Source organism: Mastigoproctus giganteus, chromosome 1 (assembly GCF_048544385.1).
Source record: "Mastigoproctus giganteus isolate SK-2022 chromosome 1, ASM4854438v1, whole genome shotgun sequence".
NCBI lineage: Eukaryota > Metazoa > Arthropoda > Arachnida > Uropygi > Thelyphonidae > Mastigoproctus > Mastigoproctus giganteus.
Genome location: NC_143575.1, coordinates 234,930,086 through 234,952,419, shown reverse-complemented (window position 1 = coordinate 234,952,419; position 22,334 = coordinate 234,930,086). Strand labels below are relative to the sequence as shown.

At 36.3% G+C, this 22,334-nt stretch overlaps 1 protein-coding gene across 3 annotated transcripts in view; it reads right to left on the bottom strand.

Moving 5' to 3' along the window:
* AMPKalpha (AMP-activated protein kinase alpha subunit) overlaps positions 1-22,334 on the bottom strand; it is a 163,844-nt gene that overhangs the window by 41,386 nt on the left and 100,124 nt on the right. For all 3 annotated transcript variants that reach the window (XM_090384992.1, XM_090384984.1, XM_090384977.1), the window contains exons 11-12: positions 12,025-12,058; positions 4,461-4,541 (exon numbers count right to left, since the gene is read on the bottom strand). In XM_090384992.1, the coding sequence (XP_090241118.1) occupies positions 4,461-4,541; positions 12,025-12,058 (115 nt within the window). The remainder of the gene's footprint in view (positions 1-4,460; positions 4,542-12,024; positions 12,059-22,334) is intronic.

Genomic DNA, 22,334 nt, shown 5'->3' with positions numbered 1-22,334 from the left:
GTTCCTCCTTTTCTACAGAGTGGTTCTGTATATCGTATTACATATCCGGATCGTGGGGGGGGGTGTTATGTAAGTGAGTCTGGTAGAAGATTGAAAAATCGGGTTTCTGAGCATGAGGTGGCTCTGCAAACCTCTAATTTTGAATGCTCCACAGTCGCCCAACATTATTTAGTTGAGCAGAAAAATCTTGATCCCCAACGGGATATTGAAATCATCGACTATTCACTTGAGCCAGCGCTCATGGCTCGAAGCACTGCACATAGCCACCAATAATAGTACTATGAATCGCACGAGGGGAGTACACTTACACCCTATTATAGAATGCACTGTATTGCAGTGCGATGAGCACTGGTGATCATCACGTGTATGTAATTCTGCTCTACTCGTGATACATGATCATGCCCAGCTGAGTAGTGCTATTCTAACCATCAATATATACTGAAGTACACCATTCACAGACTAGCTGATGAAGAGGCACTTTGTGTCGAAAGCTACTATGTATTTTAACGCTTTGATTATATTATATTTTAACACTTTTATCTTATGTATATATCTTTTTTATTTTTATTTTAATAAATTTATTTTAACCAGTTAGTCAGATGTCGCAAGAAACTTGGATGAAATAATGAATATTTCAAGTGAATCTTTCAAAAACATCTAAAAACATAATTCTAAGCTTTGTAGCTTCTGTAGCAGTAAGCTTCCCACACTAGAATTACTACAAGATACAAGTAGAAAAGGTATGGTGGAGCTGCACCTGCTGGGTGTGCTCGCAATATAACTTTGAGAAAATGATAAATAAAATTCAAAACAATACAAAAATGTTTTTTCTATTTTTGGTAAGGTACAGAAAAATCACAGATTTTTATCACCAGCCTACAATTAATGCAGGCTTATCATTTTCAAGTTACATGTCATAGGTGTAGCACCATGGCTGCAGTTAATAATGCTGTAGTAAGGTGTAAGGTATATTGATGTCATGCAGCACCAGGTGTTCCCCCATCTCCGCGTTGCCTTCATTGTGGGTGTACCAGTTTGCTGGGAATGCCAGAGATTTAAAAGTGTGTGGGTATTGTACATATGTAATGTCATGTACCGTTGTTCATCTGGTCATTTAGCCGCTGGACCCCTGCTGGAGTCCAATGTTGCCCCACCTTCACCCCGTGGAGGCAGACCAGGAACCCAGTTGACTTAGTTACTCTGGCAGGTCCTGCTGCTTAGTTTCCTGAGATTTCAGCGGGTAGGACCTAAAAAAAAATAATAATAATAATATATATGTGTATATACACATGTATATACTCATTTCGCTTGTCTGCATACAACATACGTTGTATGCCCGTACACACCGCTGGGGGATTTGATATTACGTAGAAGGATAGGCCGAGACTGGGCGAAGATTATTTTGAGTGTTGTTAAATTTAGTGTGTGGGGTGTTTGTATTGTATATAAATAGAGTAGGAGGGGAGACAGAAGACTGAGGGGTAAAGATAGAAGTATGGGAGCGATAGAGGAGGTGCCCCCAGTTGGCCAGTGAGGCATGCTCATGCCTCACCAGAGAGGAAAATGGGGGGGGTCGACAGGGGGAGACAAGGTGTCTCCTCCCCGCTGTGGTAGAACTGGAAAGGAATCGAGTCAGGTGCTCGATTCTGATCCCCAACGAGGCTTGATGGCAGCGAAGCTGCATGGTTCAGGTCCGTGTGGCCCTTTTGCAGATTCAGGGTTCAGTCAGTCACAGAGTTGTAGACCATGTCCTTTTATTCTTGTTGGAGGTATGGAATTTGTTGTGGGAATAGTAGCTTGTCCCATTTTATATTGTCGTTATGTTGCTTGTTCCATTCTTAGTTGCCTTTTGTTACTTGTTCCTACCGTTTTGGTCTGCGGGTTTTTCTGCATTTTTCACTCCATTTAGTTTCCAGTTGTGTTGTTATTTGCTTGTTGGGCTAGTGTGGCTCAGCATCTGTTAAACAGTTTCTGTGCAAATTCAGTGAATGCCATATATGGTTCTTTATTTTCCAGGATGAATTGCTCCTGGTCCTTGGGTGAATGTTGTGGTCTTGTCACCAGCTGGCAGCAGATGTCTTCGTATTGGTGGCAGTCATACATTAGGTGCGACCAAGTTTCTGGAGTGCCACAAGTGCAATTTGGATTTTCAATTATTCCCAGAGTTGTCAGTTTGGCATTTAAGGCACCATGTCCTGTGAGTAGGTACATCACAAAGAGGCCAGGTGTGTACCAGGTTGGTAATTTAGGTTGGAATCTATCTACATTTGGAAAGAATTTCTTTATCATCCGACCTTTGATGGAGACATCCCATTGTGCCTGCCATGCCTGCAGCAAGTGGGTCTGGAGTCTTCTTTTTTCCGCAATGCAGTTATTTCCTGGATCTCCGTTGAAGTCAAGGTGTGTACTACAAGCATTGCCTTTAGCGAGCTCATGGAGGATGCCTCTCCTCACCACCTCTAGGTCTAAGGGGAGGGTTCCTGCGATGACTTGCAGAGCGTGTGTGCTTACTGTGCTGCAGGCGTGAGTAGCATGATTCTATGTATGGAATCAATAATGCTGTAGTAGTGGGGTTTTTTTTTTTTTTTTTTTTTATAGTAGTAGTAGTTTATTTGTTATTTGGTTTTTAGGAGCATTAGCAACTAAGGCCTTATTGCTCCGGGGATATGCGGTGGTCATTCCCTGACCTTTCCGCATCCTCCGTATTTGGTAGTCACGGGCTTGAACCCCGGTCTAATCAAGAAGCGTGTGCTACACACTGCTGCTCCTGCCCACCTGGCTATGGAGGTGCCAGTAGTAGTAGTTTTAGTAATAGTGGCAAATGATGCAAGAAAGTAGCCTTGTAAAGCATCAGCAAAAAAAAAAAAAAACCACCTACATAGTTCACCCATCCATACACTTCAAGAATCTGTCTAGTTCTTCCTTGAATTTATTCAAACCATCCACTTCCACAAACCAGAAAGTAGAAAGATATTTTGATAATGTAGGAATAATGAATCAAGACAGCTGGTGGCAGTCATAATGGAGTAAGAGGTAATTGCAGCATTAAAAGAAATGAAGGGAAATAAGGCAACAGACACTGAAGAAACAGTGGAGTTAATAAGGTTACTAGGGGAAGTGTGCTTAATTAACCCTGCAGTGCTGGTGCTAGACCTGTGAGATATAACTCAAAAATAACAACCCAGCATTAATTGTTGATTGAAGATAAAAATCTCTGTACCAACCTAAATACAGACAAATTTTTGCTTGGTATGGTTTTTGAAATTTTATTTATTGTTTTCTCAGAGTTATAGTTGTGAGTGTACTCAGCAAGTGCAGGTCCACCATGTCTGTTATACTTTTAACTTATAATAATGCTAGCATGGGAAACTAACTACTAATGACGCTTAGAATATGTTTATTTCCTTAGTTCAAGTAATTTATAGAACTCTTCCACATGATCTAATGATTACTAATGGCTCCAATGGCAACAAACTACATATTTTGAAAGATTCATTATTATTTTTGAATAATAAACACTAAAACATAAAAGCGATAATCACTTGGAATAGCAAGTTAGCACTATATATAATATTCAAATTTTGTATGTTAAGGTTGTTATTCAACATTACCTTTCTTGCAAACTTTCAGGATTTACAGTCACCATTAAAAAAAAATTGGTTCCTATGTCACAAAGAGTGTGGTGTTTCTTACAATTTTTGTTACAATTAAGTGTACCACTACTGCAGGGTTAACAAGCAATGGGAATAATTAATTTAGTACAAAAAAACATATCATTATACTTGTAAACCAAAATACTTTTATAGTGCTTTTAATGAACTGTAATGAATGGTAACTGTTACCATTTGTTGATATAATTACAAGAATTTCCTTCAAATCCTCCAAATTCTCAAAACAGAAAACTCTGACTCATATCAGAAGAAACACATTTCATGAGTTTTTTTCTGATAGAAATTTTTTTTTTTTTTTAATGGTGGCTGTGAATCCTGAGAGTTTCCTTAAAAAACGCTACATTTATGAGATTCACATCAATTTCGAAGGAATGTCCTTCAATAATCTTGGCAATGTTTTTTATTTTCTCTAAGTCATGGTTAGCAGAAAATGCTTTATAAGATTTTTGTACAACATGAACATTGTTTGGTGCACAATTAAAGTTCAATCACAATATTAGTAACTGCTTGTAAAGTTTCACTCTCATTGCATGTTTTAAAATTTGAAAAGTTTATGGAAAATCTAAAAAGTGAGCAATTACTAATAATTGCTCACTTTTTAGCAGTTACTAATGTGAAAGACAGTTGTGGATCAATTTCTTCAGTAACCTTGTTGTTTGTGTGTGTTAAGCACCAAGGCAGCTAAGGCCAAGATTTTCACTGTTGTCTGCATTTGCATGTATTCTTGGGCTAGTATGCCCTTTTACTGGACAAAAATACCAAATGCTCAGCTAAAACCCAAATGCTTACCTAAGTGCCACTTAGCTCTTTTCATGGGCGTCCCTTTACCCTTGTCTGTACTATTTCCACCACTCAGCATCCTCTGCCGCCCTTAAAAATATAAAAGAATTAAATTGCAAATGATAAGGACCAAAATTTTATTTAATACAATATATATAGAAAGATTCTAACTATTTCTAAATGAATGAAATTTAAAAGTTAACAAATATCTATTAACATTCCCACAGTATTAATGTAAAAGACCTTTGTAAATTGTCTTGCTGTCAACAACTCTTGTAGATTGGCTATTTTAATTTTTGGGGTTGCTGCTCTGAACAGTTCTCCAGTGCTGTTTCCAAACCATTTTCTCAGATTTTCCAATCAAGATATTCTTGGTCTGCCCATGCTGAATTTTCTATTGATTTTTCCTTGGATGACAAGTTGCAGTTTTCATATTTATCCCCTCTCATTATGTGACGAAAGCATTACAATTTCCTTTTCTTCATAGTATATAGCAGGGGTGGCCAACAAGTCAATTGTGATCTACCAGTTTATCAAAGCTTTAATTTCAGTCGTTCACGACGAATTTTAAATATATATAAAAAATAGATTAGTCAAAATCTAAATGTTATTATTATTATGCACCCCACTGCATATGCTTATTACAAATTTGTTGAACCACATGACTACTCTTGTCCCCTTGCAGCCACTAGGCTTGTCTAGTGAAAATTCATGCAGTTACACTGAGGAGAGCATAGCGTATGTGTCAAATTCTTATTTGGTTTACTTAATATTAATAACTGGACAGTACTTATATATTAATTTAATATCCTTTGATTTAAAATGAATACTACGAAAAAGAGTAAAATGTGTCATTTTCATCAAGAGTGGGAACTAGAATACTTTTTTTGTAATGATAAAAGAAAAATGTTGTTATTTGATTTGCAATGCTTCTGTGGCTATACCCAAAAAAAGGAAATTTAGAAAGGCACGCCAAAGTGTTCCATGATAAATACCAATCGGATTTTTCGCCTAATAGTGACCTTAGAAAAAATAAATTAAAAGAACTTAAATCCAAATTATTCGCACAACAAAATTTCTTCGTGACACCTAGTTTACAATCTAAAGCAGTAACTGTAGCATCATTTAAAGTGAGTCATCTTGCAAACCATTTTCTGATGGTCAATTCATCAAAGATGCATTTTTAGAAATAACAGATTCTCTTTTTGAAAATTTTAAGAACAAAAATGGAATTAAAGGTGCCCTTCAAGATCTGAAATTATCTTGAAATACTGTTGGTGCGCCGCAATGAAAAAAATGAGTAAAAATGTGAGCGAACAATTCACGTTCGTATTGCTAATTGTGTGTCCTTTTCTTTACAACATACGTCAGTGATATAGCTCAATTGCTCGTTGTTATTCGTATGGTTTTTGAGGATTCTGCCACTAGAAAAGAACTGCTGGGTATGGTTTCATTAAAAGAAAGAACTAGAGGTCTTGATATATTTAACGCATTTAAAAATTTTATTGAAAAAATTAAATTACCACTATTTAAGCTTGTATCAATAACAACAGATGGAGCTAAAGCAATGATGGAGCAATTTAACAGATTCATCGCATTGTGCCAAAATGACGATGAATTCCCAGATTTTTTGAGTTACCACTGTATCATCCACCAAAAAGTGTTAGCCAGAAAAAAGATTAAATACTAAAAGTATTATGGATATAGCTTTCAAAATTGTGAATTCCATCAGAGGACAATCTCTTAAAAGGAGACTTTTTCAAAATGCACCTCGATGAAAATGAACCAGAACTGATATTACACACAGATGTGAAGTGGCTGAGTCGGAGTAAGTGTCTACAGATTTCAAAATTTGTCGATCAAAGTGGAGATAATTATCAGCAGCTGCAAGATATGGTGTGGTTGTGCGATCTGGCTTTTTTGGCAGATTTTACCAGTAAATTAAGTGATTTGAATTTGGAATTACAAGAAAAATATAAAAATGTGGGTGACATGATTAGTAGTATTTCTGCACATAAATATCAATTTTTGGCAATGGCTAAGGATCTCAGAGAAAAATAATTCAATCACTTTGCAAATATGCAAGATCATTTGCAAAAGTATCCTGTTTTTGAATTTGACAGTGAGAAATATGCTTCTAAAATTGAGAAAGTTGTGGATGATTTTGAAACCAGATTCAGTGATTTTAAAACAATTGAAGACATTGTTCAATATATTTCTTGTCCATTTAAGGTCGACTAAGATACAAAACAAATTGAGAAAAAAATCGCTGAGATTTTTCAGACGGAGAAAATATTACTTGAAAATGAAATTATTACATTGCGAAATGATATCTTCCTAAAAGCCAGGTCATCAGAAAAAGACTTTTGGAAATACGTTTGCCGAGAAAAGTACTGTAAAAAAATGCAGTGAATTTTTAAATGCCTGTTTTGGTTCCACATATCTATATGAATCAACCTTTTCATATTTGAAACAAAAAAAAAAAAAAAAAAAAAGACAAAGAATCGCTCTACTCTTACGGACTTGCATACAGAAGATTCTTTACAGTTGGCCTTATCACAGTATATCACCGATTTTGAAAGCTTGGCAGATGACATTAAGACACAAACTTCACATAAATTAAAAATTTAAATATGGTACATATGAATTTAAAATAAAAATTCTGAATTGTATTTAATTTTAAAATTTATAAACAACATTTTTCAATATGTGTTGATTAACCTTTTTAACCATGTGCAATGAACTTCTTAAGATGGTAGATCACAGCACATTTTGAAGAAAAAAAGTCAATCGCATCGCAAATTAAGTTGGCCACCCCTGGTAAACAGTATTTCCATATTTTTAATCACCCTTCAAAGTATACTTCAGTAATTATACCCTTTTTTTTTAATCTAAGGAATTTTGAGTATCTACCTATATATCCTTATCTTGAACTCTTTTAGTTTCCTTGTTTCTTTAGTCAGTGTCCAGGATTCTTTTCCTTTATAACAGGATTGAGAATATATAACAGAGCACAATTCACGTTTTTAGATTCAGGTGAAACTCAGAGCTAGTAATCAATCATTTCATCTTAACAAATGCACTTCTAAGCATTTCTATCCTTGTCTTGATTTCTTGTGAGATTTTGTCTTTCTCATTTAACACTGTTTCTAAGTGTGCTATTTGTAATGTGGAACTCTCTCTATCTGTTTACTGTTTACTTCAAGGTTTTGTGATTTGGTCACAACCATAAATTCTGATTTCCGGGATTCATCTGTAATCTAAATTCATTACTGATAGTATTGATGTGTTCTGTCATTCTTTGTAAATCCTGTATGTTATCTGATAGAATTTTAGTATTGTATGAATGTTGTATATTGTAAACTGCAACCCCATTAATAACTGTTCCTGTTGTTAACACTTTTCTCCAAGTTTTCTTGAAGATTGCTTCTAAATATAAGTTGAACAGTAGGTGACAGTATGCATCCTTGTCTTCTCTTTTGATATCAATCTTGTCTGTCATTTCACATGGTGCCAGTTTCATCAATTCTTTGGTAATTTTGGTTTCACTTTATGTCATGTCCTATTTAAAGGTGAGAAACTGTGTAGCATCTTGAATTAGTTTCTGAAACATTTTCCATTTAGTATGTATGTGTATCCCTTAAGAATTTCAGCTGCTCCCACTGAACTAAACTAATTAATGTAATTAGTTTAGTTCAGTGTTTAGTTCAGCCAATATAATCCCCTTTAAGAAAATGAAAACTCTGTAATTTGCTCGGATACTTCTCATTTAAAAATGTTACCATTTTTCACTGTCAGCTAATAACCAAAAAGCTTAAGTCACTCTTTTTAACTTAAAAATTTTTAATAGCAGGTGGAGCTATATAATGATCAAGAAAAGAATATTGATTTCCCTCTGGTGGCTTTCCTAATACACTGATATAGAAAACACTCACCCAGAGCAGCATTTCTCAACTGGTGATATGCTTACGTCTTAGGGTATGCAATAGAAGTCTAAAACAAAACTAAAGTTTTGTTTTAGTTTTACAGCATTTGATTATGTTTATATTTTAAAAATACTCAAAATAAGGTTCATGGGGGGGGGGACTAATGAAAAAATTTCTTATATGTGTAAACCTCCTATTTGCACAACAACCATAAATAAGATGGCAACTTTGTTGCTTGTAGGCAATTTTTCCAACTAATCACTTAAAATTAAATTTCTTCAAATTTAAACCAACTTGGGAGAGTGGTATTAAAAAAATTGTAGATGCTAGGGATACTCATATAATTTTTTTTTCAAAAGGCGATACTTTGGAAAAAAAAAAAAAAAAGTAATAAAAACACTGAAGGTCCAAGAACTGAATTGTTACTATAGAATAAAGATTACTACAGAAAATAAAATCTATAGCTGGATATTTAAAGTTATCCATAATAAGACGTTCTAATTTGTTTGCCTGCTCCAGATGCTTATATAACTGATCATCATGCTCAGCAAACTTGTTAGATCCGTAGCACGTCTGCTCTCAGTTCTTTTTTCCACTCTTTATATCACACTATAATGATTCAATGTTGTTCTAATATTCCCGATCCAACAGAAACACTCATCCAGAATCTATGTACTTTCTGATCAGAATCATACTACAGAAAAGTAAGTTTCCTCTTTCCAGTAAGTATAATTTAGTTTGCAATCAAGTTACTAAGAGGATTTAGGCATGCTAAGGCAGATTAAAGAATTTCTTGGCTAAGAACATAAGATAAATAGCAAGAATTCTTTGGTTCTGTTAACACTAAAGGGAAAGGGATGAATCACATTGGCCCACTAGATGTGAATGGCATAACAATTAATGATCCTCTTCAAGTTGTTGAAGAACTGAATAAATATTCACACTTACATTCATACATGGGGAAGTTTTTAGGGATGGGGATACCATAACTATACTTAAATCAAACCGGAGGTTAGAGATTAAATGATTTTATAATAACTGAGAAAAAAGTGAAAAAGAAATTGCTGAGGCTAAAATAAGGCACCCAGGCTGCACTAATCCTGTAATCACATACTGATTGGATGGTATCATACTCAAGGTAGTGAGAAATGAAAAAGACCTAGGAGTGACTATAGTCTGACATGAAGTTCTCTGAGCAGTACAGATGGGCTGCTAGAGAGCTAAAGAGGTTCTGTTAATAATATCAAGAATTCTGACAACAGGAATAAGGAGGTAATTAACCTGTTGTACAAGGTGTGGCAATAAAGTTCCCAGACTGGTGTTGTTGCGGTCATGGTCAATGAGTCTGAAAATAAACAGAAGTGGTATGTGGTAGTTCAAACTTCCTCCAACAGATGGCAGTACAGTGACTGTCCAGTAAGCTGACAGGTTGCAAGAAACCAGTTTTGTTAATAGCATTAATTAATGTTCTGTCACAATTTTTAGTGTTAACATTCTGTGTCAAAGATCGAGGATGTCCGTGACGACCCAAGAAGTGGGTATCAGTCAACCTCTTCAAACGAGGATAGAGTTGCAAAAGTTTGGGAAATTGTGGTCAGATTGTCATCTGACCCTCAGAACAATGGCTGATGAGATGGATATGAATAAGGAGACAATTGGTCAAATTCTACATGAAGATTTAAGGAAAAGGAAGGTCTGTGCAATGTTTGTGCTGCAGGTCTCATGGATAAGCAGAAGAAGCGGTGTCATCGTGTGAGGACATCATCGAGATTTGTCAAGACAATCCTAATTTCACCGACTATACTGTCACTAGATGTGTTTGGTGTGTCAGCACATGCGGTAGACTTCAAAATCATTACCGAAGACCAAAAAGTTTAATTTACAGGAGTATAGGACCAAGATGATGTTAATCATGTTTTTAACAGGGTCTAATTCAAGAAATTTGTACCCAAAGGGGCAGCAATGCTGCATTCTACATTCAGGTGCTTCAAAGAAATGATGTTTCAAAGACTATTGAAGTGCATTTTCCAGGTGAGGCTGCAATTTTGAAAGAGAGAGGCAGCTGGTTCTTATTGCATAACAATGCCTCCCACCCATTCTGCACTTTTTTAAGACATTTTTGATGAAACATGGCATTGTACAGATCAGCCATCCACCCTACTCTCCCGATCTAGCACCAGCAAACTTCTTCCTCTTTTCCAAGGCGAAAACTGCCCTCAAATGAAAGAAATTTCAGGGTACTGAGGACATAAAGAAAAATTTAATCACTAAACTAATCATCATTTCTTTGGACGCCTTCACTGACTCTTTTCAGAAACTTTTAGAACAGTGTAATAAGTGCATTCAATCAGGTGGTGATTACTTTGAATAAAAATAAAACCATTTTTGAGCTCCTTCATTTTGGGTTCTTTTTATTGCACCAATCTGGGAACTTTATTGCCACACCTCATATAAGACAATGGTTAGGACATATAAGACAATTCCGTATCTTGAGTCCTACATAGAGGTCTGGAAGCCTCATTTTAGGAAGTGTGGATTGGGTTACAAAAAGGTTGGAATAGGTGAAAAGTAGATTCATAAGTGGCATGAAATGGTACTCTTAGCAACAAATACTTGAGTTGTGTGAATTGCAGTATCAGGAAACTTTGTATGTGTGCCATTCAAGAAAGAGTTTTGGATGATACACACAGCCAAGGGGATTTAAATTAGAAAAAAGATGGATGCAGGATAGATATGTGACAGTTTGCTTTGGGCCAGAGACTAACTGGGATAAAAAGCTGGCATTATAGAAGTGGGTAGTCTGAATAAATTTAATGAGGGATTAGACAACTTATTAAAAGTGTGTAGAGTTGCTTTTTCTTTTTTTCTCATGCTGTATAAGTAAACCTGCTTCTTTGCACCATTCTACCATGAGTAATACTAATATTTGGCTAATGTAAGCTCCAATTGAATTTTATGAAACCTCAGTTCTTTTGTGGGATAAAGTACAGTTGGAAATTATACTATATTGTCCCAATTGATTTTTAATTCCCAGGCCATATGGCTTTTGCTACATAGTCTAGGAAATAAAAGTAAATTAGAACAACATAGTACAACTGAAAATTTGAACTGCTAATTTGAATATTACATTAAAATGGTTAAGCAGAATATTGTATTAATAATTTACCTTCTATTACTAATTTGTTTTTATTTCCTAGACCAGGGGTGGCAAACTTTTTTTTAAGGATGTGTGCCAAAATTGGCTAAATCTTTTAAAAACTACCCTCGGAACGTGATATTCAAGACATTTCTTGAATAATCGCACAATTTCATCAGTACATCTCACCACTCCGACTTCAAACAAATCTACTGGCTGAATGGTGTGATGTCACTACATGCTTGTCAGAGAGAACGGGCGTGTGCAGGTCACAAATCAAGGTGGATTCCTGCAGTGATGTTGTATCAAAATATGAAATTTTTTTGGGACGCTCTGAATTCCATGCCCACTTTGGGCACGCATGCCATAGGTTCGCCACCCCTGTCCTAGACCACACAGCTTTTGCTATATAAAAGTAAAATCAGGACAACATGGCACAACTGAAAATTTGAATCGCTGATTTGAAAATTACATTAAAATGATTAAGCAAAATATTTTACTAATAATTTACCTCCTATCCTTTCTGGATGTGGCCTAGCGGGACTCTAAACAAAAGAAGGAATAAAAACTTTAGAGTTTGTAAAAAATTTAATTGAAGTGCTAACTTGAATTAAACCTTGAATTTTATAACTTGAAATTAATTTAAAACATTAAGAAAAAAAAATGTAGAAAATATTTCATATTTTGAAATTGGACAACTTAAAAACACCTGTTTTAGAATCACAACATATATGGCATAAGGGAAACAAAATTCTGTTTGACATAAATACTCTCAGACTATGCAGATACTAGGCTAAGTATGAGAATGGACTGAATAGTAATACTACTTAATTCATAACCTCAGTGCTAACTGGTGTAACAAGTTCCAACTAGATTCTCCATGGGATTAACAGTTTTGAGTATGTGATGTATAGTTTCTGCACAGTTGTTTGTTTACAAGTTACACTATTTTAATGTAAATATTTTTGTACATAAAGTTCAACATACAGTTAGTGAGGTTTTGACTGCCAAAACTGTTTTACAATCAATTCAGTCCTGTACATTGGACAAGCAAAAAAAATAAATAAATAAGGCCTGGAAATACAGCAATGCACCTCACTGCAGATTTGCAGTGCTGGAAAGAATTTTACTGCTGGGATTACAAGTTGCTTTGCATCCTCCTTATAGTCCAGCTTTGGGCCAAAGCAACTTTTCTTTTTTTCTTTTTTTTTTTTTTTTTTTTGTTCCCAAAGTTTATTGAACTTCTCCAAGGCAACAGTTATGATTCTTATGGAGAAGTTACTTTGAAGAAATGATTGGTTCTGTCAAAATAACTATACTTGAATGGCATACAAAAGCTTGTCAAGTGTTGGATGATTAGTATTCAGTTAAGTGGGGAATTATTTATTTATTTATGTAGAAAAATGATACAGCAAATTAAAGACAACTTTTTATCGACAAGTTTTTTTTTTTTGGATATATCACTGTTCCTTCAAAAGTTATGCAGAGGCATAAAAGGCACAAAGTAAAAGACAAACTTTTCAGCCCACTCCCATTTTAATAGGAGGAACACCAATACTAAATTGTTACAACATAATGTAGTTTATGTGTTATTAAAGCTGCCAATCACAAGGCATCACCACACTCTTGAGATCAGCAAAATCTCATATAGCAAATACTTAATGGGGGAGGGTGTTACATGAGAAACGTATTGGAAAATGCAGAAATAAGAAAAAATAAGGTAAATTATATATATATAAATTCTGCAACTGTTTAACATACTGGTAGTCCAAAGAAAACAACATATAAAGGTTTGATAAGCTGTGTGGTGATGGAAAGTCATTGGTTGATGGAAGAGATAAATGCAGAAGTAGATGAAATGGAGTTTGAGGCAACCCAAATTTTTTCTTCAAGAATTGATTGAAAGCTGCTTATTTTTCATTTTTATTTAATTTTAGATTTCTTTATAAGATAACAGAGCAACTTCAATTATTCTCCACAAGAGTACTGACCTGAACAATTCTGGCATCAATTTCACTGATCATTTTTACAATTTATACTATTTTCTTAGCTGTTAAATTTTTCACATTCTCTTCTTCACCTCCTTTTCCTCTTGGCAAAGATCAATTAGGTATGCACTGTACAATTATACCGGCTTCTTGCAGGTCAGGTCTTTCAATCCTTCTATTCCAATATTCTTAGCCATTTCAACAATCCTCTGCATCTACTATTTGTTTGGAAAGCATGGAAAATCGCTGACACATTTTGACCACGATTTCTCCAGCAGCAGTTCATCATGATCACTTAGAATTCATCCCAGGATGCTTTAATGCCTTATTGTTGGAATCTGTCTAGCCAGAAATCTTGAACAGTTGCCAAAGTTCAGTCTTAATTTCTTCCAAGAGACAGATGGAGTAACCACTTTCAATGATATTTTAATGAAAAAATCAAATAAAATTTTTTAACAGCTAAATATCATTATAACTAAACAAAACAGTCCTTTCAAAAATAAAAATCAAGTCTACTATAGGCAAACAAATTTATAAAATAAGCCCTTTTTTGTGCAGGAAAGCATCTTATGGCTTTAAAGTGTCTTCACTTCACAGAGTAATTACATCTGATGTTAAAAATAGCCATTATTGATTTAGTAATGCTATTTTCAACTATTAATTAAAGAAACTGCAGCAACTAAGTTAGTGTTATTTACAGTATCAGCTTTATGCCATACCTTTATATTTGTATATAAAAATAATTTTACATGCATATTAGCACATATCTGCAATACAGAGTACGGTAGTTTTTAGGAATGTACAGGTTACATTCTTAAAAAAAAAAAAAAAAAAACATATTACAAAGGAAGATATGGTCCTAAAAATTGTTTTTTCACCCATTCAAAATCATTTATAATGCATTTATAAGTTACAAATTATAATTTATTTATATAAACAATACAGTATATAAATACAAAAATAAAAATACAACAGTACCTGCATTTAATGATATAAAGGTAATTGAGTTTTATGCCATTCATCTCAAACATTGCTAAATGTAAAAATTGTGTGTACTGTTTTAAATCTTGTATGTTACCAACTACAAGATTTACATTACATGTATATGCAGCATCATTATAAGGATAATAAATTGCTGAATGTTAATTCCATCCTTAAGACATCATTCTTGGTTTTTCACCATTGATTAATTGTAAAATGGCCCAAACCAAAGTTTTGTCCACTAATTCTAGATAGTGAAAACAGCATAATTTTCTTTGCAAGGGTAGCATCTTGCCAACAATTTTTATACCTGACTGGTGGAAGTCCTATCAATACTCACCAGAAAAATGGCAGAAGTGTGTTCTCCAAAGTTTGATGGGAATGAAAAATGTATGAAGTTGAATGCATAAGGTCTGTGAAGGTCTCTAAGAATCACATGAGAGTGAAACAAAGTTCACAAATCATACATTCCTAGGGCAATTCAACATTCCTTGTGATGAGGCAAGGGCATGATGGACATCTGACAGACAGCAGACGAACTTGCAACATCATTTAGTATATCTGCAGGCTCTTTGTGTACAATTTTACATAAGACCTTTAAAAGTGAGCAGTTTCAGCCACGAGATACCAGAAATGCTTATCCAGTAACAGGAAAACACAGTGGTCCCAACTTGTGACAAACGATGTTTACACAATATTCTTCACTGAATGGTGTTTTCTTCTCCACACTTGTCATCACAGATGAAACATGGATCCTGTTATTCAATCTAGAGAGCACCAGTCTGTTCAACTTCTGTTGACTGACACTGACAAAATTTAATGCTGTTGCAAGTGCAGAGAAAATGATGGTTTCATTTTCTCTGCATTTTCTATTATTTTCTTTAATTTTACAGTCACAAGAAATATCTGTGTAGTGGTTACCAGAAAGAAATTCCCTCCCAACTTTGCCACGGAAGCACCTACATCTCACAAATCATTTTCACTTCCATTACAACAAGAGTCTTTCCTATCACATTGCTCCATTAAGAGAATTTTGTACATTAAACAAATTTGAACTCATCATATACTCTCCATATTCACTGGACAACACACACACACACACACACACACACACACACACACACACACACACACACACACACACACACACACACACACACACAATTAACTTTTGGTTATTTCCAACAATGAAAGACTTGCCTCGTGGAAAGACATTTCTAAGCATATTGGCGGTATCTAATGCCATTTACCAGCCAATCAAAAAAATTCATAAAAAAATGTTTTGTTGTAGCCGTCAAAGCTAGAGAAAAAAGATGCAATAAATGTATACAACTTCATGAGGGTTACACTGAAAAATTACATAAATTTAATTTCTCTATCAAATAAAATTTCTTTTGAATAAATCAGGAGGCCTATAACTTGAATAGACCTTATAATTTTATTTGCAAAAGAAAACAATGATCCAGCTCTGAAAGACAAAATTCAATATATCTGAATTGAATGTGATATCAGAAGGTGGAGGCCAAAAAATAAACAAATTTTTAGTTTTTAGCAACCTGTACTTTATTTGGAAAGGGTATTAAGACTTTCAGATGATCCAAAAAAAAAGGGGGGAAAGGGACAGAATGGTTTTATAAAACAAATTGACAAAACTTTAAGAACTATTTTACCACTAACATTTTGCATCAGCCAAACAAAAGTACACAAGCTGGTATCTCCAGTTAGCATTTCTATGAAGCAAGCAGGTTTTCCCCTACACAGATGTGCATAAATTTGCAAGAGCTTTTTCAAAATTCTGAAGAACAACTGATAAAATATTATACAAGTCATTACAAAGAAAAAGAAATATGGTATCCTCTTACTCTGATCAGAAATTCTAAGCAGCTACTGACATTATGGTATAAGTTACTCATTATGAAAAAGCTCATAGTATATTTTCTAAAATGATGCCTTATATGCAAATTACATTTCTTCAAACAATTTTAGTTATGTAGTGATGTGATGCAAAGCACTAACATGTACAGGGTTGTTAGAATTAAAGTATCCCTATGTAGAGGGCTCTGGAGCGAGTTCTAAGGCTCGTACTGAAGAGAAATTTGGACAACAGGTACAATAAGGTATGTCTGCCAGGGGCAAAAGTTGATGACGTTGTAGAGCGGATATCATCTTTTAAGGGCACAAAAGGTGATATAGTTGTACACGTTGGCACTAATGACATTAAGAGTAGGAGACCGGCGGAATTACTTGACAAGTACAGATCACTGATGAAAAAAAGCCGTGAATTAGGGTTGAAATTGAAAGTGTCTGCAATTCTGCCCAGACACGATAGGAGGGAGTATATGATGAGAGCCCTGTCAATCAATTCGGCCCTGGAAAGATTGTGCAGGGCTCAAGGGGTAGAATTTTTTTCAGCCTGGTCTGTACTTGTTAACAGGAGAGACTGCTTCTACAGGGATGGGATACACTTAAATAGAAAGGGTGCAAGAATGTTTGCTGATGCTATCGAGGCAATGTTAGGTGGGTCGGAAAACTGCTAGATTGGGGGGATACAAGGACTAATAGATTAACAGTAGCCACTGGCAGAGGTGAAAGTGATTCTTGCACTGCTTCTATTGGAATGAGCCGCAGCCTGGAAAATAAGATGCAGGATATTTCAGAGACTGCTGGGAATCATTGGGGTACAAGTAAACACATGGGTTGTGTTAGGGTAGCTAAGAAAAAGAACAGGTGCATGTATACTTGTGTGTACACCAATGCTAGGAGTTTAGTAAATAAATTTGATGAATTTGAGGTATTGCTCAAAACATCAAAGGCAGATATTGTGGGGATTTCAGAGACGTGGTGTCACACAGATATAAGAAATGCAGAACTGGAATTTGGGGAGTACAATGTCTACAGAAAGGATAGACAGGATAGGAAGGGAGGAGGGGTTATGCTATTAGTTAAAAAACACATAAAATCCAAGGAAGTGAAGCCAGTCGACATCGCTGGACAGTGCAGTGTCGAGTCAGTTTGGTGTGACATAAGCATTGGGAGATCAAAATTGAGAGTAGGAGTGTGCTATAGGCCTAATGACTCTGATGAGTATAATAAGAAACTGTTCGGAGAAATAGAGTGGGCCAGTAAATCAGAGAGTCTTATAATGGGGGATTTTAATTTCCCAGATATTGACTGGAATTTGGGGGCTGGTCACTCACACAGTAGCAAGGCTTTTGTGGATTTATTGGATGATTGTTTTCTACATCAGCATGTTCGGGAGGCAACTAGAGGGAGTAATACTCTTGATTTGATTATCAGTAGTGATTCTTCATGCATTAAGAATCTGCAGATAAATGAACCACTTGGTGGCAGTGATCACAGTGTGCTGAAGTGGGAGTTACTCAAAGAGGTAACTACCATTAGGGGTAAAGGGAAGGGGTATTGCTTTCGTAAAGGCGACTACAATGGACTGAGACAGTATTTAAATTCTATACAGTGGGATCAACTGATGATATTGCCAACAGCAAATTCAAAATGGGAAGCATTCAAAGAACTTATTGTGGAAGCTACTAGGCTTTACATACCAACTAAGAAATATTGTTCAAGGTTTAGGCCTAAATGGTTGTCAGATGAACTAATGAGGCATATGGCAGAGAAGAAAAATGCATGGGATACATACAAATTAACACGTGACACGGATGCCTATGATAGATACAAGTTGATCTGTAACCAAGTTACAAAGGAGGTTAGGCAGGCGAAGGCAGATTACGAGAGATCCTTGGCAAGGGATGCGAAGAAAAACAGCAAAGAGTTCTTTACTTATGTAAACTCTAGAAGGAAGGGGATGAATCAGATTGGTCCACTTGAGATCGATGGGTCAACTGTTGATGACCCTGCTCGGGTAGCTAACAAACTAAATGAATATTTTGCATCGACATTCACACATGAGGAGTTATTCAGCGAGGGGAATGCCAGAGGTGTATTCAACTCTAGCAGTAAGCTAGAGAATCTTGTAATAACTGAGAGCAAAGTGGAGGAGAAATTGTTGAAGATAAACACAAGAAAGGCACCTGGGGTGGATGGGATCTATCCAGTTATATTAAAGGAGGCAGCAAAGGAGGTAAGCAAACCCTTAGCCATAATTATGAGAGCTTCCTTGGACTCAGGGGAGGTACCCATTGACTGGAGATGTGCAAATGTGACCCCAATTCACAAAGGGGGATCAAAGGCTGACACAAGTAATTATAGACCTGTGAGTTTAACTTCTGTTCCCGGAAAATTAATGGAGACACTGGTGAAAGAAGCACTGCAGGATCATCTAGACAAGACTTCAGTTATAGCTAGGACACAGCATGGTTTTGTTAAGGGGAAGTCTTGCCTGACCAATTTGATTGGATACTATGATGCAGTCACAAAAGAACTGGATGCAGGGAATAACTTTGATATTATATACTTGGATCTTAGAAAGGCTTTTGATACTGTTGCACATGGAAGACTGCTGCACAAATTGGAGCAGTGTGGCATTGGAGGCAAGTTGCTGCTATGGATAAAGGGGTGGTTGAGGGGGAGAAGACAGAGAGTGGTAATTAATGGACACTGCTCATCGTGGACTAATGTTATTAGTGGAGTCCCTCAGGGTTCAGTATTGGGGCCTTTATTGTTTTCTGTATTTATAAATGATATTGATGATGGTATATCAGGCTTAATGTCCAAGTTTGCAGACGATACGAAGGTTGGCAGGGTTGTCAAGGACACTACTGACACTATGCTGCTGCAACAGGATTTGGAAAGGTTGAGCAGATGGGCTTCGAGGTGGCAAATGAAGTTTAACATTGACAAATGTAAAGTACTACATATGGGAAACAGCAACCCCAGAGCAACGTATCAACTCTGTGGTACTACACTGACAGTGGTAGAGAATGAAAGGGACCTGGGGGTGGTGGTGCAGGCAGATATGAAGTTCTCTGAGCAGTGCAGACGAGCTGCAAGAGTAGCTCATGGTGTATTGTCAATGATATATAGGAATTTTTCTAGCAGGGATAAGGAGGTGATTATTCCCTTGTATAAGGCAATGGTCAGGCCACACCTAGAGTACTGTATACAGGCCTGGAGGCCTCATTTCAGGAAGGATGTAGAGCTGCTGGAACGAGTACAGAGAAGGGCAACTAGATTGGTGAATGGGACAAAGGGGTTCTCTTACGAAGAAAGGCTTAAGTTTTGCAAATTACAGTGTCTGGAAACTAGGCACCAGCGGGGTGATCTGATAGAGGTGTACAAAGCCTTGAATGGTTTGAGCATGCTCAATGCTGATGGGATTCTTCCTCTAGCTCAGAAAAATCACCTGAGAGGGCATAAATTCAAATTGAGGAAAGACAGATGTAGGATAGATGTGCGGAAATTTGCCTTTAGCCAGCGGGTGGTTGGTGGGTGGAACAGACTTCCATCCCTTGTCGTGGAAGTTGATAGCCTAAATAAGTTTAAGGCTCAGCTGGACAGGTATTTCGAACGAACAGAGGGGTGAAGTGGAAGTGGTTATTTTTATTTATTTATGTTACTTTTTTTTTTTTTTTTTTTTTTTTTGGCTGATGCTGCATAAGCTTGCTTTCTTGCATCAAATGCCTCTACTAATGCTAATGCTAATGCTAATGCTAATAAAGAATGCGCTCGCCATTTATTGGAAACAAAAAATTAGTTACAAAATTTGTCACTGTACGGCGCGTAACTATCTTAGTTACAATTATGCAAATAACTTACGTTAATTGCATAATTATAGGTTATTACCACAGTGCCACTACTCAGCTCTACTGTACTGTATAAAAACAAAGCAGTCTCTTCAAAATCATACAGTAGATGTTTGCCTGCACTACAGCAGCAATGCCAACAAACATTGCAGGAAAAGGTGCTATTAGTGAAGCTGTACTATCAGAACAGCAACAATGCAGCTATGGCTATCAGACAATTCCGGCATCAGAAGTGCATAAGGCATGGACCTATGACTGTTTGTGCTGTCCGCAAAATGATTGTGAAATTTAAAGCAACAGGACATCTTGGTGTTCAACCAGGTAGACGTCCAAAACAAGTGGACTCCTCTCATGTTGAAGATGTGGCTATGGCTGTTGTGGATTTATCAAGTCAATCTCCATGTGGTAATGCAAGTGTGCCAGCTGTTTCTTGTGAAGTGGACATGCCGTATTCCACTGTAAGGCCAGTAATGCATCAGGTGTTGCAGTACTATCCTTACAAGATGCACATGCTACAGCAGCTAGAGCATGGTGATGCAGATATTCGTTTCACATAAGCACTTCAGTTTCTGGCATGAATGACAGTGGATATCACTTGTCCACTCCAAAGGATGTGGAAAAGTGATAATAATAATAATAATAATAAAATAAATCACTCCAAAGGATGTTCCATGTGGAACATCCTTTGGAGTGATGAAATCCACTTATGCTTAAATGGACAAGTGAATATGCACAACTGTTGCATTTGGGCAACAGAAAACCCTTGAGCTATCCAAGAGGTCCTGTTGCATTCTCCAAAAGTGACAGCATGGTGTAGATTTACGGCCACATTCATGATTGGGCCATATTTTTTTGAACAGGTAACACCGACTGGACCCCGCACCTGTTCCGTCATTAACAGTGATATTGTGAAATGTTGGCACATTTCGCAATACCAGAGCTGCAACAACGTGGTTGCCTTCAGGATACCATATTCATGCAAGATGGTGCACCACCCCACATCCACTGCTGTGTCCAAAGATTGCTAAAACAACACTTTACAGATGAATAGGTCATCAGCTGTTCTTCCCAAACATCTTGGCCATCCCAATGGCCAAGATGTTTGGCCATTGGATGCTCACCCAATACGACTTCTGGTTATGGGGTTTTTTGAAGAACCAGGTGTATCGGGAAGGATGTCGAACTCTGGCAGATCTGAAGGACAGAATTAGACGTCATGTGCTGGCTATTCCAGTTCACATGTTATGTTCTACTGTAGAAAATGTTGTTCTTCAAATGGAAACTGTTGTTGACCAAAATGGAGGACACACTGAACAATTGTAGCACTGTTCAAGTGATTTACATAGCGCCATATAGTGACAAATTTTGTAACTATTCCCCCCCCAATAAATGGCGAGCGCATTCTTTATTGTACCTGTTGTCCAAATTTCTCTTCAGTACGAGCCTTAGAACTCGCTCCAGAGCCCTCTACATAGGGATACTTTAATCTTAACAACCCTGTATATTAGTGTAAAATTTTTGTGGCTCAAGGCTTTAGCCCTAAAATTGTACAACCTCTGACATTATTTAATACTGCCGCCTCTATCCCATTAATAAACAAACAGGTAGAAAGAGGCAAAATTTCTAATTTCAGGATATAAGAAGCTGAAGATTATCTGGATACTTTGTTGCACTGAGGGAGATAAAGAAGTTGATACTTTGCAGTATTATAGGTGAGAATTTCCTACCAGATGTTGCAGTAGATGAAAAGGGTTGGACAACAACTGATTTAGTGAAGAAATAAAATCTCTTCCTGTTTTGGAGTCATAAGAGGAATTCACAACTTAAAAAGCTAAAAGTCATGAAGAAAGTTAACAATGACTTGATAGTTGGTTAGTTTGTTTTATTTTATTATTATTATTTTATTACTTTTTTATTTGATGCATTGACTACAATGCACCAGTTCTTGTGTAGGATTAAAAACTAAAAATAACTTTGGGGGATATCCTATCCTATTCTCTCTCTCTCTCTCTCTCTCTCTCTCTCTCTCTCTCTCTCTCTCTCTAACCCCCTCCCTCCGTCCCTCCTTCCCTAAGACCAACTAACTAAAGCTCTGCTTAAAGAGATCTTTATGAATTCTTCATGCCTACAAC